Raw genomic sequence first — 15,523 nt, 5'->3', positions numbered from 1 at the left:
TAGTTAAAATTGTTGGGCATTATGCAGAGTCGTTTTGACGTATGGTTAGCGTCATACTAAAGGCCTGACTACTTCACGAAACATATTTTTGTCGAACTCGTTAGTATGGCTCTAATCACGCTTCAAAATGTCTCTACATAAGGCCAGTTCCCTCTAATACTATATACAAGATACTAATGATCGTATAAGGAAGCGTACTTGTGTGTCACAGTGACTTACTCGAAATTTCCATCTGTAACTCAAAATAAGTTACATAGACCTTTGTCAATGACGAAAATATCACGAGACGTTATTCGAGCTGAGGCTATCTCATCATTTTCAGCAATGGTCCCCATTTACATTACCATTCTTGCTCACCTTAACTTGTAATTTCCAAAGAAGAAAAGACAGAGGACATTATTTTCCCATTTTTTGAATTGTATCAACACGGTAGAAATATAAAATTCTATTTGTATTTCCCGTAACTAGTAGTTCATTTTCTTATCTTTGCATGAGAAATTTGAGGCAGATTACTGACGATTGAGAGGTGAAGAAAATTGGGAGTTCGAATCCCTCTGAAGAATAAGATGAAAGTTTTAACTGTCATTGCTATTTCTGTGTTTGTGTCCATGTCGTGTTTGGAATAAATGGAAAGGAAGGTGCCACCCGCGAACAATACCACGGTTGGGACAAATTTTTAAAAAAATCAAACCATGAAACTTGTATGACAAAGGCCCGGATCCGAATCCCGTCGTGGCAATTATTTTTTCTTAATGGGAAGGTATTGTTTACGTAAATGGTATTGTAAATCTGTTATTTCTGTATTATTATTTTTTGTATTATTATTGGAAAGTCGAGACTTGGCTACATATTTTATATTTTATGAAGTTTTTGATTATTCAATTTCAAGCCTTTTTGTTGTTAGGGAAGGTATCTGAAATTGTGAATTGCTTAAAACATTATTTTTTCTAGCAGCAGTAGTAGTAGAAACATAACCAATTACTGGTATACAACCTCTATTTTTGATCGGTGTATTTTTGACCCATACTAACGATATGCCTTACCTATTCATCAATTATTCCCTAAAGACGTTATGTTCCCACACAGTACGAATCAAGATTGATACAGCTGACGTCATCTTGTAGTCGTCTTTCATAGGTCACTTTTCTATTGCCAGTGCACTGAAGAAAGTTGTCTTAACACTAAAACCGAGAGAAATTTAATATTTTCCATGTTATCTTACATTGGAAGTATCAACATTACAAATGATAAAAATTTCCTTTAATTATCCTACGGGAATCGAACGCAGGACCACCAGGAAGTGAAACCAACACTTATCCAATTACTCTAAGACATCGCTGTTAGCTAAAGGTGGGTAAACTTAGTGTGAAATGTCTTCAGCAAATTGCACACTCTTACCATTTCAATGTTGTAAGACTCATGTTTCGGTTATAATAAAATAGAAAATGTTACTTAAAAACCGTAGTCAAGAGAATTCAAATCTAAATTTCAAAGTAAATTGTTGAAAATGAATGATAGAAGTAGTAGTAGTTGATGTTATAGCATTTAGATATGAAGAAGTTTAAACCCTGCTTGAGCATCGAGGCTAATGTTATGTGAAACTACAGTTTAAATATATCTCTTCGGGTATTTCTTTATAATTGTATTCTTTCACGAGCCATTAATATACATTGCAAATTGTCGAGTTCAACATTTTATCCAGTTTACTCGATGTTGGGGAAATAAAAATCTGTAATCGTTGGCATATGAAGACGTGATATGTGTCTCGCACACTCAAACATACATTATATATGTTTGTATTCTGTATTGTATGTATTATGTTTATTACTTTATTTTGGATGGAAATTTTGTTCATGTGAAATGTAGAAAAAGAAAACTTACAGTGTAAACAACCTGAAACTCAAGTGAAAGCGTTGGTAGACCAGTCATGGGCAACCTGCGATCTCTCAGGAAAAATTAGATACACCGCAGCGACGATCTGCTGTGGCCTAACTTCCGTTTTGAAAATTATACCCCGAGCGTTCCAACAGAGGCAAAGACTCGGCGAAACGCCAATGCACCACAAAATTACACCCTCAAAATATGTTAAATTGCCTATATCCGTGATTTGTTTACACTAGAGTGAGTCAAAAAGCACTAAAATAAAAGTAGCTTGAGATGGGTGCGAACCACCAACCTTATGATCCGTAGGCGCGTGTCCTTCGGACTTCGTCACGAAGGCGATGAAAGAGAGATCGCATATAGAGGGATAAATCGTTGAGATCATTTTAATGTTGAAAATGAGAGTGCTCCTTTAATTGTGTATATTCAACAATAACCGTTTGGGATCAGATAAAATACATTCGCCATGTAATTTTATAAAAAATTATGCTCATCTATTTACTTTATTTCATAGTTCTCCCATATTCACTTTCTAATAATCGGCGATAGGTGCCATCGAAATTCATACAATTATACACACTCATCTCATTATTTTTCATTTCATGATGTAGAGGCAAAGGTTACTCTTGACATCCGGAGCTCACTTTAGAAACAATTCATCTGGAAAAAATAGCATATAATAATAATAATAATAATAATAATAATAATAATAATAATAATAATAATAATAATAATAATAATAATAATAATAATAATAATAATAATAATAATAATGATAATAATAACCGCATGCGCATGATTGGCGATAGTTCATGTTGGTCCCTTCGGGATTCTTCGCGACGAATCGAAGAAGTACGACCAAAATGAAGTCCTCGCTGCCAAAATGAAGTCCTACATGAATAAACACCTGGCGCCGGGCTACCAACTGCTGTCAGAGCCGAGAAAAGTTTCTCGTAAGTTGGATTGCATCTGTCCACACTTTTTCACAACTGCAAATTATCTGGATCCCAAGTAATGGAATTAGAGTACTTAGGTGGAGAGATAATTTTGCTGGTGGCTGTACATCGTAAGAGAAAGACTGAAAACTCGTGGTGGAATTTGTTTGATGATGATATGCTTTTGCATACTCATTTGTATTAAAGATGAGGTCATATGCATTGTAGTTTTTGCTGTTCATAACTCAATAATTTTCGTATTATTATTACATTCCTTTTTACATTAAATTGTATTGTTCCCAAGTAAATTGAATTGTTAATAACTTTGTACAAAATATTTATATTTGTATTTCAAGTCTTACTTTTAAACTGCATTCATTAAATTCAAGTAATAAATCATTATAGCTTAACAGATCATTGTAGAGATTTGTGTGTGAGTGTTGTTTTAATAATACAAATATTTTAGAAATTTCTTTTGTATCCTTTCTATTTGATCTCCATGTACCTTCTAAACAGGATAACAAATCATAGACATGTATTCCAGTTTAAACTTCACAGAGACATTTAAGAACAACTTTGTTGATTTTATGTTTTAAATTCCATTGTGTTTCGTATTACAAATCCGAGTTTCCTATATGCCTCATTTAGAATACTATTAATATCAATCTTAAGATACGTATTATGTGATAATTTTACACGAAGATCTTCTACTATTAATAACTGTCCCAAAAACATACCATTAACATCATAATCTATCATATGAAGCTATTGAGTAACATTTTTGAATATTGAATTTCACACGATTATTAAAAGATCATTGATATACATTATTCCAGTGGTTCTCAACCTAATTCCTCACGACCCCCATTTTACCACATCCTCTTGCCAGGGACTTCCTTATAATTTTTGGTTTCTAATGAGCTTCTGTGGGATTTTTAATATACCATTTGCAAAGATCTCACGATATCCATCTATTTCTTATAGTAGAATCCATTTCTTATATATAGTAGATACACTAACAGTAATATATTCTCTAGGAAGAAAATGTTTGGTTCAAGATGGATATTAAACCCTTTCACTGAAGAGGCCTTCAAAGTTACTGATATAAACCCACAACTTCTTCACCACTAATACGCGTAGAATTATCATGTGACAAGTCTTTGCAACTGTTGTTTTTTTTCTGTAACGAAGACTTGGACAAGTTGTGGCTGAAGAAGACAGAAGAATATCCTGGTCTGAAATCTGCTGCTTTAAAAGTAATAATTCCATTTGCTATATCGTACCTGTGCGAAAGTGGTTTTTCTTCCATGGTAAACATTAAAACAAAGACAAGAAATCACTTATCAGTGGAAAATGACTTTATAATATGCTTTACGAAGATATAACTGGACATTGACGCAGTAGTGAAATCACACCGTGCTCAGGTATGCCATTAGTTTTTAATTTTAATTATATTTCAATATGCAACTTTGTTGCATTTGTATTTTTCTGGTATTTCAATATGCAGTTCTCATTAGTTTCATATCGTACCTGTTTCATTTAAATTTATTTTTAAACAACTCTGCATCTTTTGAAAATATTTAGTAGACTATTTTTTGTTAACAGTATGTATAAAAATAAAAGTATGTCTATCAGAACAAAATTCAAAATAATATTTAAAAATATTTTTCCGGTATTAGATTCTAATTATATTTATTTCTTCCGCTAATCTTTGCGACCTCCATGAAACTCTCTGGTGATCCCCCAAGGGGTCCTGATCCACAGATTGAGAAACCCTGCATTATTCAAATCTTCCTGCAACTCTCTAACGCTATTATAATTATTTATCTCCTTGTATAATTTTAAATCTTCAGCATAAATGAGACATTCTTAAATCAGGCATAAACTAGACAATGTTTCAGAGCTTAAGAGTCTTCATCCCGGCGAAATTAAAATACCGCTAATTTTACAGTAATTATGTGATATCTTCAAATAGATAAAAGATAATTGAAATATGGAACAAGAGCGCCCTAGACAATATTATTTTGCGTAAGGTACCGTTATCATAAGTCACCTAGTGGCTTTCCGTTTTCAGCTGTTTAGAAACGCGAAAACAAATGCCGATATTCAAAATGGCTCGAAATCGAAAGCAGATAAGTGAGTCGTGATAACGGTTTCTCATGTAAAATAATATTGTCTAGGGCGCTCTTGTTCCACATTTCGATTATCTTTTATCTATTTGAAGATATCACATAATTACTGTAAAATTAGCGGTATTTTAATTTCGCCGGGACGAAGACTCTTAATGTCCTGATATTGTATATAACAATGATAAGGTAAAAAATAGTATAAACGTTTCCACATAATTAAGCGTTCCCAGGCCCGCAGCCAGAAACTTCCTTTCGCGGAGAGTCCAACTGCTGAAATTTTTAAAAAATTAAGGTAAGAATTGTTATTTAATCTTTTTCCTTTCAACTTAATTTTCGAGACGGGTCTCTAAGAGGAAACACCATGGACCTCCCCCGTGGTTACATCTCTCACGTTCCGTGCAAATTTTATGTCTATATTCCTCACAACTTCAGTAATATGACTTGGTTCTCTTCTGCTCTGAACGACCTTTATATATATATTACATTCGATATGAAAACGAAATTAAATCTGTTATTCGCACGTTCTACGAGTGTGCAATTGTAAGGTAGTGACCCCTTACTTCTCTGTTATACTATGGTTAGAAGGGATATTTGGTAAATTGTAGAACAATGCTGTTTATCCTTTATTTTTCGGTCATTTTTCCCCTTTTTTCCTTTTTTTCTCTTCGAGCTTTCATATATTTGCATCTGTATATTTGGTTCCTTGTTGAATTGAGAGATCTGTTACCATAGCTATTGGTAAGAAGTCATGTGATCGCAGTTGGTGAATACTTCAAATTATATGCCCGTAGCCAAACTTTCTCTTTAAAAGTTGTTGCAGAAGCACCACAGGATTCTAAAACATGAATATTTGGATAGAGCACATATTAGTTCCCAAGTGAAGTCTTGACCCGACTACGGTAAGTCCCATAGTATTGGAGCTATGTACCTTTAAAGTTGATTTTTTCATGTTTTCGGCAGCCTATAACTCCGAAAGAAAGCATTTGTGCAGCCAGGTTGATCCATACTTTTTGTCTTAGCTACGTGTCAGGAATGACCTCGCAAACGTTGTCGGTGTTGTTTTGAAACACCCTGTATAATTAAAATTATGGTTACCACGCGTACAAAATCTCAGTATTTTTCGATGTAGAGTGGTTTTTAATGACTTGTACCCCTCCCCAAAACATATTTGTGCCCCTTCAAACTTCTGTGGCTGGTTACGGCCCTGGTTGTTACTTACAAAATGTCTTTATATTACAACAATTCTTACCCAAGAGTCGGCAGGTACAAAAGTATTATCAAGTTAATTGTGATTGTCATATAACTTTTCATGTAGTAGTTATTTTGTTTTCGTAAATTAGATAATTATACCTGCGTAATATTGATTATAAAGTTTTTATTTTGTCATTTGATCGCCTTTACTCGTATCGATATCAATTATTACGATCGTCTATGAACAAAGCAGCATGTATCGCTATTTTATTTGGATAGTGGGTTAATAATAGGTGTATTTCGTGTTACAGCTAGTTCGTGACAATGTTATTGTTTATACATAACCCAAACGCGTGAAACCAATGGCACTTGGTAACTATCCGCTGGAGTGTTTGTACTAAGTGTTTACCCGGTGGTTAACTTGTCCAACAAGAGATGGCGGTTGGAAGCAACTGGGTTATTCCTCATTCTTTTAAGATATTTTACCACACAGTTTGACAAATTTCATAGCGATCATACAGCTTCTGTCCTAGAGTATTAAGGTCAAAATAGGAAAGTGGAATATCAAGAAGTCAGAATTAGTTTATGGAATACATGAGGCATCTCCTGAAAGTAAGTAACGTGTTGAAAAAAATATATACATTAGAACATGTTTGTTTAAGCCAAATTTATTTCTACGCACCTTATGTTTTTTTTCGAGGTAGTTTCCACCAATGTTCAACATTTGTCATAGTGGGTGAGCAACTTCACCAAACGTTCCTCAAAGAAACATCCCGCCAGTGAAGACAACCATAACTCCACAGCGTTTTTTGCGTCATCGTCACTTTCAAAGCGTTTACCGCCGAACAACATTTTCTCACCATTTCCTTACTTATTACATTTTCACCATAAGTCTCTATAATTTGACGATCAATTTCGGCCGGCTTAACGTTCCTTGCATTCGAAAATTGGATAAGAGAACGAATCTTACAGTTGGCGAGTTCAGCAATTGTTTTAAATATTGTAAGCAACCAAGGGCGACCATGTGGTTTTCAGGGGCGGGGGGGGCAATATAAGCGACGTTTCAAATATAGTTTCAAATTTTGTTGTAACTAATGTAAAAATTCTATTGGGTTTTCGATATTCCCAAGTACAATTTCCTCTTGGGGGCTACATTCGTGACAACTCAACCGTATTGGCGTCAGTAAAGAACTCAGCCTTCTATTGGTACATATATAGAAGGCTGTGGTAAAGAAGCAATGAACGAGTGAAACGAGCGCGCATGTGCAGAGCGCCGACACTAGCGCTGCGGTGGAATTCAAACGAAACGGTGCGTACTTGCCGAATACTGGCGAGATGTTTCATTGAGGAAGGTTTGGATAAGTTGGTCACCACCCGCTCTGACAAGTGTTTCAATATTTATTATTTGTGGAAACTTTGTTGAAAAATAGTTTAAGCGGTGCTCTTTCATGTAAAAATAAATTTGGCTTGAACTAACCTGTTTTTTTTTTCGTATTTTTTCAAAACGGTACTTACTTTCCAGACATGCCTCGTATTTGAACTCTTCCCATACCCCCCTTCCCTTAGGATACACATTTCAATGAAAAAGTTAATGATATAAATCCATAAGGTAAACTATTTTGGTTTATTTGGTTTGCTTTGATTTATTTATTATTTTTATTTACGAACATAATTTCAGATACAGCTGAACGCAATGATGCCAATTTAGCCTATTTTTGGCTGAATCTAGCTTATTTGGAGAGGTATTTAGCCATACAAATCTAGAAATGCTTATAGCCTTAAATATAGCATATTTTATGAAACTCTTTTGCCATTTTTGGCTTTTTTATTAGCCGTTAAATTAATTCTAAGATGCTTTTTCTTTGTAAGTTTTACAAATTAACCAATTATATATTATTGTATTAATAGATTTCTCTGAACATATGATGATTTATTACGCAACAAACACCTGTTTTTCATTCATCTTCTCTCTTCCCACCCCCAGATTTATAACTAAATTCTTAACAATACTTATCGAGTAAGAAAAAAATTTAATGTTGCTTCCGTAACGGCCCCGTTTGCTACTTCTTTATTATTGTAATTTTCGCATTTCATTGCAATTTACTTGAATCCTGTTCCAGCGCCTTGGCTAGTTGCGACGTCATCGATGCGATGACACTTCAATTCAACTGATAAAATGGCTGCTGACTTTCACAAATCAAATCAGTTTTTGATGGATTTTATTGTAATTTAAAGTCATGAATGTTGTTTGTTAATCTTCAGTGAATAAAATTCAACATTTCAAATTTTACTATAAATCACTTATAATTCTACACACACAAAAAGGGGTTTAAATCTACAATGTGGGTTATAGTTTAGCAGTTCAAAATCTAGCCATTTTTGGGGTAAAAAAGCTTATTTCTGAAGGTCGTTTAGCCTATTTTCTTCAGAGGTTGTTGGCAACACTGGCTGAACGTCAGTTTACACAGAAATAACTAACAAATGAATGTGATCACAGCATAATGCAATAATAATAATAAGAAAACATAACAATACAAGACTAAAATTTACCCATTAAAATGACGTCGTAGCGCAGAGTTACAAGGAGCTTCGGAATTAAATAAATCTATTGGTGTAATATAACGTTCCGTTATATAACTTAGGAAACCCGTAGAACAGAGGACGTTAAACTATTGAAAGCCTAGGTCGTACTATATGAAACAGATGTGTGTTACGTGCTTGTCCTAATGGAATTCGGAAATGTAATTCCGAAATGCAATGCGTTTCGGACTCGAGTTTATCACGTGTGAGTGTATAAAGATATTTGAAACCACTGATTTTATGATGAATGTCAGGTAGTTAAATATTTAGTGTCGTAAGAGTTGTCATCGTATGTATGCGAGATTCACTGCGAGATTCACTAAAACGCTCTATTGCGTGTCTAAAATATACCCCTGCCCACTTAGGATATGCCATTTAATGATAGTAACATAACAAAATTATAGTTTGAGGTCAGTACTCATTATATTCCAAAATTTCAAACGCGTTATCCGCTTTCATTTACTGCGATCTCAAACAATGAATAACTTCGATTTCAAAGTGGCAAAAATATAGAAAATGTTCCCCTTTCTCCTTAAAACACGAACTTTCAAAATTGCTGATATAATTACCTTTATTTTTTATGGCGAATTTATAAGCAAAATTTTATATTCCCAGTTTGAGGAGAACATGAGATACTCTATTTTTCGCATAAATTTTGACCTCCCCAAACCTTCCTTAGGATATGAATGATTAGATGAAAACCTAAATCGAGGTAGGTTGCGATTATTTGCTAAAAATTCATATCAAACCGTTCAGCTGTTTTCCCATTATATGGCCACAAATAACAAACGACGTAATTTTCAATATGATGAAACCAATATCGAAAATTCTGCTCTCTTCTCCCATCACGCAGAAAAATAACAAAAATAAAATAAAATAAAATGGAATAAAAATAAAGTAAATAAAATAAAATAAAGTAATGAAATGAAAACTTTCAAAAACTCTGGGTCACGTGTATTCTTATTTGCAATGAGGAGTTTACATACAGAATTTCAATTTCTTACTTGAGAGCTTACGAGATATTCAATTTTTCGCATAAATTTTAACCTCCTGCCCACTTCTTCCTTTAGGATACGATTTTTTTTCAAATGACTTGACGAACTCCCAGTTATAACTAAATGTTAGCTATATTGCAAAACACATTTCAAACAGTTCGGATATTTTCTTGTGATTTTAATCATCCACAAGGTCAGAAAATGAAATGAAATTAAATCTTTGAGTTTAATGTCCTATGATTATGGCTTTTAGGCTAAGGAAAACGATGATTAAAGCAAGTAAATAATGATGGAAGATACGGTGGAATGAGAAAGTGGGAGGAAACGAAAGTAACCCGAGAAAACCCACAGACACGATGTTGTTTACTACAAACTTACTTGGTGAGCTCCCTCGTGGCTAAGCGGTTAGCGTACGCGCCTTTGGCATCGGAGACCCGGCTTCGATTCGCGGTGGGAGCTCATGTGGTTCGGATTCCTCGTTAATCAGTAGGTCCACGTCTCATATAGCCTCGCTGCTGAAAGGGACGCTAAACTAAAAATCAATTCAACTCAAACTTACTTGACCGGGAACCAAGGAACTCACGCACGAGAGATAAGCACTCTACCATTGAGCCACTACACTCCAATCCACACAAGGTCAGATTCATTTTTATATATTAAATTACGAAATAAAACAGGTGAGAAATTTAAGATTGCATTAGAAACATGGAACTGTATTAGAATCTTACCTGTCAATGTTACAATCTTCTGGTCTCATTGCTTTTATTAGCCTACTACAAATCATTAAAATCAACAGGAACACAGAATATGACATTGGTACACGGGCAGACTATGTGTAACTGGGAGAACTAGTAGCATATAATATCCATAAGTCAGTTATCTGGATAATGTCACACTGCGCACTATGCATGTTCGTTCAAAGTGGGAGGGGATAAGGAAATAATCAATGGTCATCATGCATATATTTATTCCCTGTTTATATAAAGTAGTAAATAATTGCTTAATATTCTAGTATAATAAAACACTCAATCAATAATTATTAACTGTCTTTTTATCAAGCTCTTAAAGTTGTTATTTATACAGACACTATAAATATGCCTCAGTGCTTACACAATTATTTTGTCTACTTTATTATTAATTGTCAACATAATTACAAAAGTTGACTTTTCACACTCAAAGCTATTGAAAAATACACATTAATCGTTTTTTAATCTGTAAATATTTGGTTAACAGTTATTGATTTGACCTTCATTTACGTTAATATTTCTAAGCACTAATTGAAGAAGGCAATTTTCTGGAGGAATGAATAAGGCAAAGATGAAAACTTAAGGCAAACATAAGCCATAAAAGATTTGTTCTGGAATACGCAATAAGGAAAATCAAAGATAGCAACCAGGGCCTAGAGTTGAACGGTATTCACCAGGTTATGGCATATGCTGATGATGTAAATTTAATAGGGGATGATAGGAGAACAATAGAAAGAAATGCAGAGATCTTATTAAACGCTTGCAGGGACATGGGTTTAGAAGTAAATGCAGAGAAAGCTAAATACATGGAAGTGCGTCGGGACCGTAATACAGCAAATTATAGATGTGTTAAAATATTAAATAATACTTTTGATAAAGTGGATACTTTCAAATATCTAGGATCAATATTAACAGAAAAAAAATCATATTCACGAAGAAATTAAATGTCGACTAAAAGCAGGGAATTCGTGTTATTATTCAGTTCAAAATCTTTTGTCGTCGCGAATTCTGTCGAGGAATTTGAAACTTAAAATATACAAAACGATAATCATGCCTGTAGTTCTGTATGGCTGCGAAACATGGTCACTTACTCTGAAGGAAGAACATAGACTGAAAGTATTTGAGAACAAGATCCTGAGACGAATATTCGGACCCAAGAGCAACGGGAATGGGGAATGGCGGAAACTTCATAACGAGGAACTACATAATTTATACGGTTTACCCAACATTGTTAGGATCGTCAAGTCTAGGAGGCTTAGGTGCGCGGGTCATGTAGCTAGAATGGAAGAAAGTAGAAACGCTGTCAAAGTCTTGACTGGAAGACTAATCGGAAAATAACCATTTGGAAGACCTAGGCGGAGATGGAGGGACAATATTAAGTCGAATCTCGCAGAGATTGGAATACAAAGTAGAAACTGGACGCAGTTAACTAAGGACCTTGACCTTGGAGAGCTTTTGTGAACGCGGCATTGAACCTCCGGGTTCCATAGGCAATAGAGTTAGTTAGTTAGTTATAAGCCATAATAGAATAATTCAGATATTTATTATATAGTGCTGTTTGTGGAAGCTGCAACACCAAGAACGAAATTATATGACTACAGAAATGATAAGAACTTTAGAACTGTTCAACAAATCTAACCTTGATAATTCAATCTATATATTAAAATGGTAGGTTTATATGTATTTGTGGTTAAGAAAAGTTTAGAGGTTTGTGGATGTTTGTGACGAATTCTTTTGACAATGATTTTGCCGAAACCACAACCTCTAGAAAGTTTGTCGTTTTCACTGATCGATTTCAAATTTTGTATAGATTGTTCAGTTTTAATTGAATATTTAAAAGAAATGGCTGTTATTTCTTTATTACATTTTGGAAGTATTGAAATTTTAAAAAGCATCATATCCTACGATTTATACATTCCAACACCATACATTTGTATACAGGGGTTGTATATCTCTCAGGCGTTTGTTTCATAGTCAAATTATAATGAAAAACGAAGGATAACCATTTCTCCCGTCTAAGATGAATCTTTATTGTTTGGAGTGTTTTGCTCAATGAACACCATATATCACTGACATTGTAATTAATTGTGTACGTAATGTATTTGGTTATTACATACTGCATGCAAGACGAAAGAAAATACTGATCACACATGAATTAGAAACTCCAAGCGGAAGTGCGAGATATTGAAAAAATATCGAAAAAACCTCCCCTTTATGGTACCCCTTACCGATTTTTATTAAGACGGGTTTCGCTTGTGTCTGTAAAGAGACATGTGCAGATGTTGTGAGGAATAACAAGGAGATTCATGCTCATATATAGAGAGAGCAAGTTAAGCTAATATGACATAAATTCTTCATCTCTTTATTAGCGCGTCTATATATTCTGGAATAGAATCAATAAGCCTTTGGCTAACAATTCGCTATAATTTATCCAATCGACATTACACTTCAAATTCCGATGTTACTTCTCACATGTGGATTATGTTGGCAAATGCTCGGAAAAGCGATCATTTTAACGCAGGGTCAACGTTGACAGATGGCTTGTCTCCTCTTTCCAATTGTTGGGCATACTATCTGTGCTGTTAGGGTGAGCGATGTGCTGAAGGTGCTGTTCTTCTTCTTGAATGCGAATCCATAATTCATCAACACTGCTGCAGAACCGTGATGAACAATGTATCGACTAACCAGCCTAACACATATTCAATGAGCGACATGTCAAGCAATCGTGCAGCCCAAGGAAGCAGAGATAATCGTAGCCTCAACTTCCACATTCCAAATTCAAAATATGGCGTCTACAGTTGTCTGAAGAAAGATGCCATCCACAACTTACTTGATGTAGCAGTCATTCATGATGATCCTTAATGCGTTGCAGCCGAGATTTCATGTCATAGCCAATGATGCTCCACACCATCACAATTGCTATTTCGCCGTAATGACGCTCGACAAAACAAGCTATCACATTACGTCCAAGTAGATAACATCTAAAGCGTCTGCGATTTTCATTGTAGAACAACTTGAAGCAAGACTTATTCGAAACATCAACATCTTCCACTCAGCAGGCAAACGAATCGTCTATCGTATCGTGGTTCCAGGTCAATTGTAACCGCGAAGAAAGCATTCGCGAAGCCAGCTCAGCACTCAGCAGATGCTATCAAAAAATAAATGCACACAAATTCATATGAATTAGCTTGTTCTTGCATCGAAATAGCACCATGTACTACTCTGAACAGTCAGTTACGGCCATGTGGTAAAAATATCCCTCATTCCGCCCTGTCCTCACATTGCACGACTCATTCTCTGCTGTACATTGTTTCTTTCGACGCCCGTGCCGGCAAGTCTTGAACTCTGAAAGTTTGGAAAAGTACTCCGGAGTGGGCGCGAACCACCAATCTTATGATTACTAGGTGCGTGTTCTTTCGACTTCGCAACGGGGGCGGTTGTTGAAGTGGTTAGGCGTGTTTTTCTCTCGCTCCGAAGTGCAATCAACCGCGAAATGGATGTCTCGTTGTGTATCTGGAGAGTTAGAATTGGACTGTTTGGCCGTGTGGCTATGAAAAATGTAAAAACTATTTTGCTTAGTACTTCAAATAATGGAAAAGTGCTATACACTTATGGTGTAGTGATAATGACATTGTTCATAATAGGGGGGAACTAAATCCAAGCCCTCCAAATATGCAAAAGAGTGACATTGCGGAGATCAAAGAGATGTTAAGTTCCCTTCGCTTCTCTAATGAGACATTGATATGTGAAGTGAGAGCTCCGAGAGATCATGTCTAAAATAGTTGATCGTGTGTGTGTGTGCTGTTGAAGGTGAACTTGAACGAACGAAAACTGAAATAAGTGAACTTTGTCAGTACACCGGTTACCTAGAAGACTTGGTTGATGACTTGGAAAATCGCTCTCGCAGGCAAAATATAGTGTTTTACGGGATCGAAGCAATTTAGTACTCGAGAAGCAGCCGTCCTGTAAATTTGTTTATATTGCACCCTTTGACGTGGACAGGAATGACATGCTTGACTACACATTCTCTATTCTCTGTTCCCTTTTCTACGCTCCAGTACTTCATTGCTGCGCTCCAGTACTTCATTCCCGCACAAAACTGAGAGCACTGCTGATACTCTGTTGTATTTGTAGTTTGTTCGTACATTACAATCTGATTCAAATTCTGTGAGTTTGAACGAATTTACATCAATTCTTCTTGGTATCCCAATTTTCGATATTATCGGTGTATATGATTAGTGAATGCGTTTGTATACATAACATTAAAATGATGTTGTCTTAGATATTAGACTAGCGATCGCAACAACTCTCTATCTCGGGTTTAAATTAGTGGTGTTCACAAAAACCGAAAGCAGTTTTGAAAATTTCCAAAGAAACGGTTTTTCACCGAATCCGGTTTCGGTTTTCAACAAACCCAGTTCATTTTTTTTACCGAAACCGGTTATCGGTTTTCTCCAAAACTGGTTTGGTTTTTCAATGGATCCGGTTTAGCCGGTTCCGTTTTTTTTTTCAAAATTGGTTCTATTTCGTTGTTCTTTGGAAACCTATTCCGTCTCCACAAAAATAGTTTTATGTCTTTTGCAAAAGTTTTTACCGAAACCAGTATCTGTGAGAACCGAACCGGTTTTGAAGAAAACCGAAACCAGTTTCGGTGGAAACCGAACCGGTTTTTGAAGAAAACCGAAACCAGTTTCGGCGAAAAACCGAATTGGTTTTGGAGAAAACCGAAATGTCAGTTTTTCGGATTTCGGTTTTCCTAGAAACTGGTTTAGCCCATCCCTAGTTTAAATACCGATTGCTACATGCATGTATGAATTGTCCACTTATCATTTCTCTTTATTTCATTTGCAAAAGCGTAGAACAAAGAACTCTAAAATATATATTTTTTTAAAAAAAAAGAAATAATTAAAGTAGCAGGAGTTTCTGGGAGTATCATTTAAATTTATTTAAGAGATGTTTACAACTTCTAGGGTAATAACATACTTTAGGGGGAAGAGGATGTTTGTTCTTATACTTTGACTATAAAGTTACCATCCATTGAGCTATAATTGACCAGAACAGAGCCA

The 15,523-nt window shown here is 35.2% G+C and overlaps 1 protein-coding gene across 1 annotated transcript in view; it reads right to left on the bottom strand.

Annotated features, from left to right (window-relative positions):
- The window catches only part of LOC145678937 (glycine receptor subunit alphaZ1-like), a 48,208-nt gene extending 37,740 nt beyond the window's left edge, over positions 1-10,468 (bottom strand). Inside the window, exon 1 of the mRNA XM_081749544.1 lies at positions 10,440-10,468. Within this exon, the coding sequence (XP_081605670.1) occupies positions 10,440-10,468 (29 nt within the window). The remainder of the gene's footprint in view (positions 1-10,439) is intronic.
- Between the last annotated feature and the right edge of the window lie 5,055 nt (positions 10,469-15,523).

Source organism: Thermobia domestica, chromosome 2 (assembly GCF_964235325.1).
Source record: "Thermobia domestica chromosome 2, izTheDome1.hap1.1, whole genome shotgun sequence".
Lineage (NCBI taxonomy): Eukaryota > Metazoa > Arthropoda > Insecta > Zygentoma > Lepismatidae > Thermobia > Thermobia domestica.
This window is presented reverse-complemented; position numbering and strand designations above follow the sequence as displayed.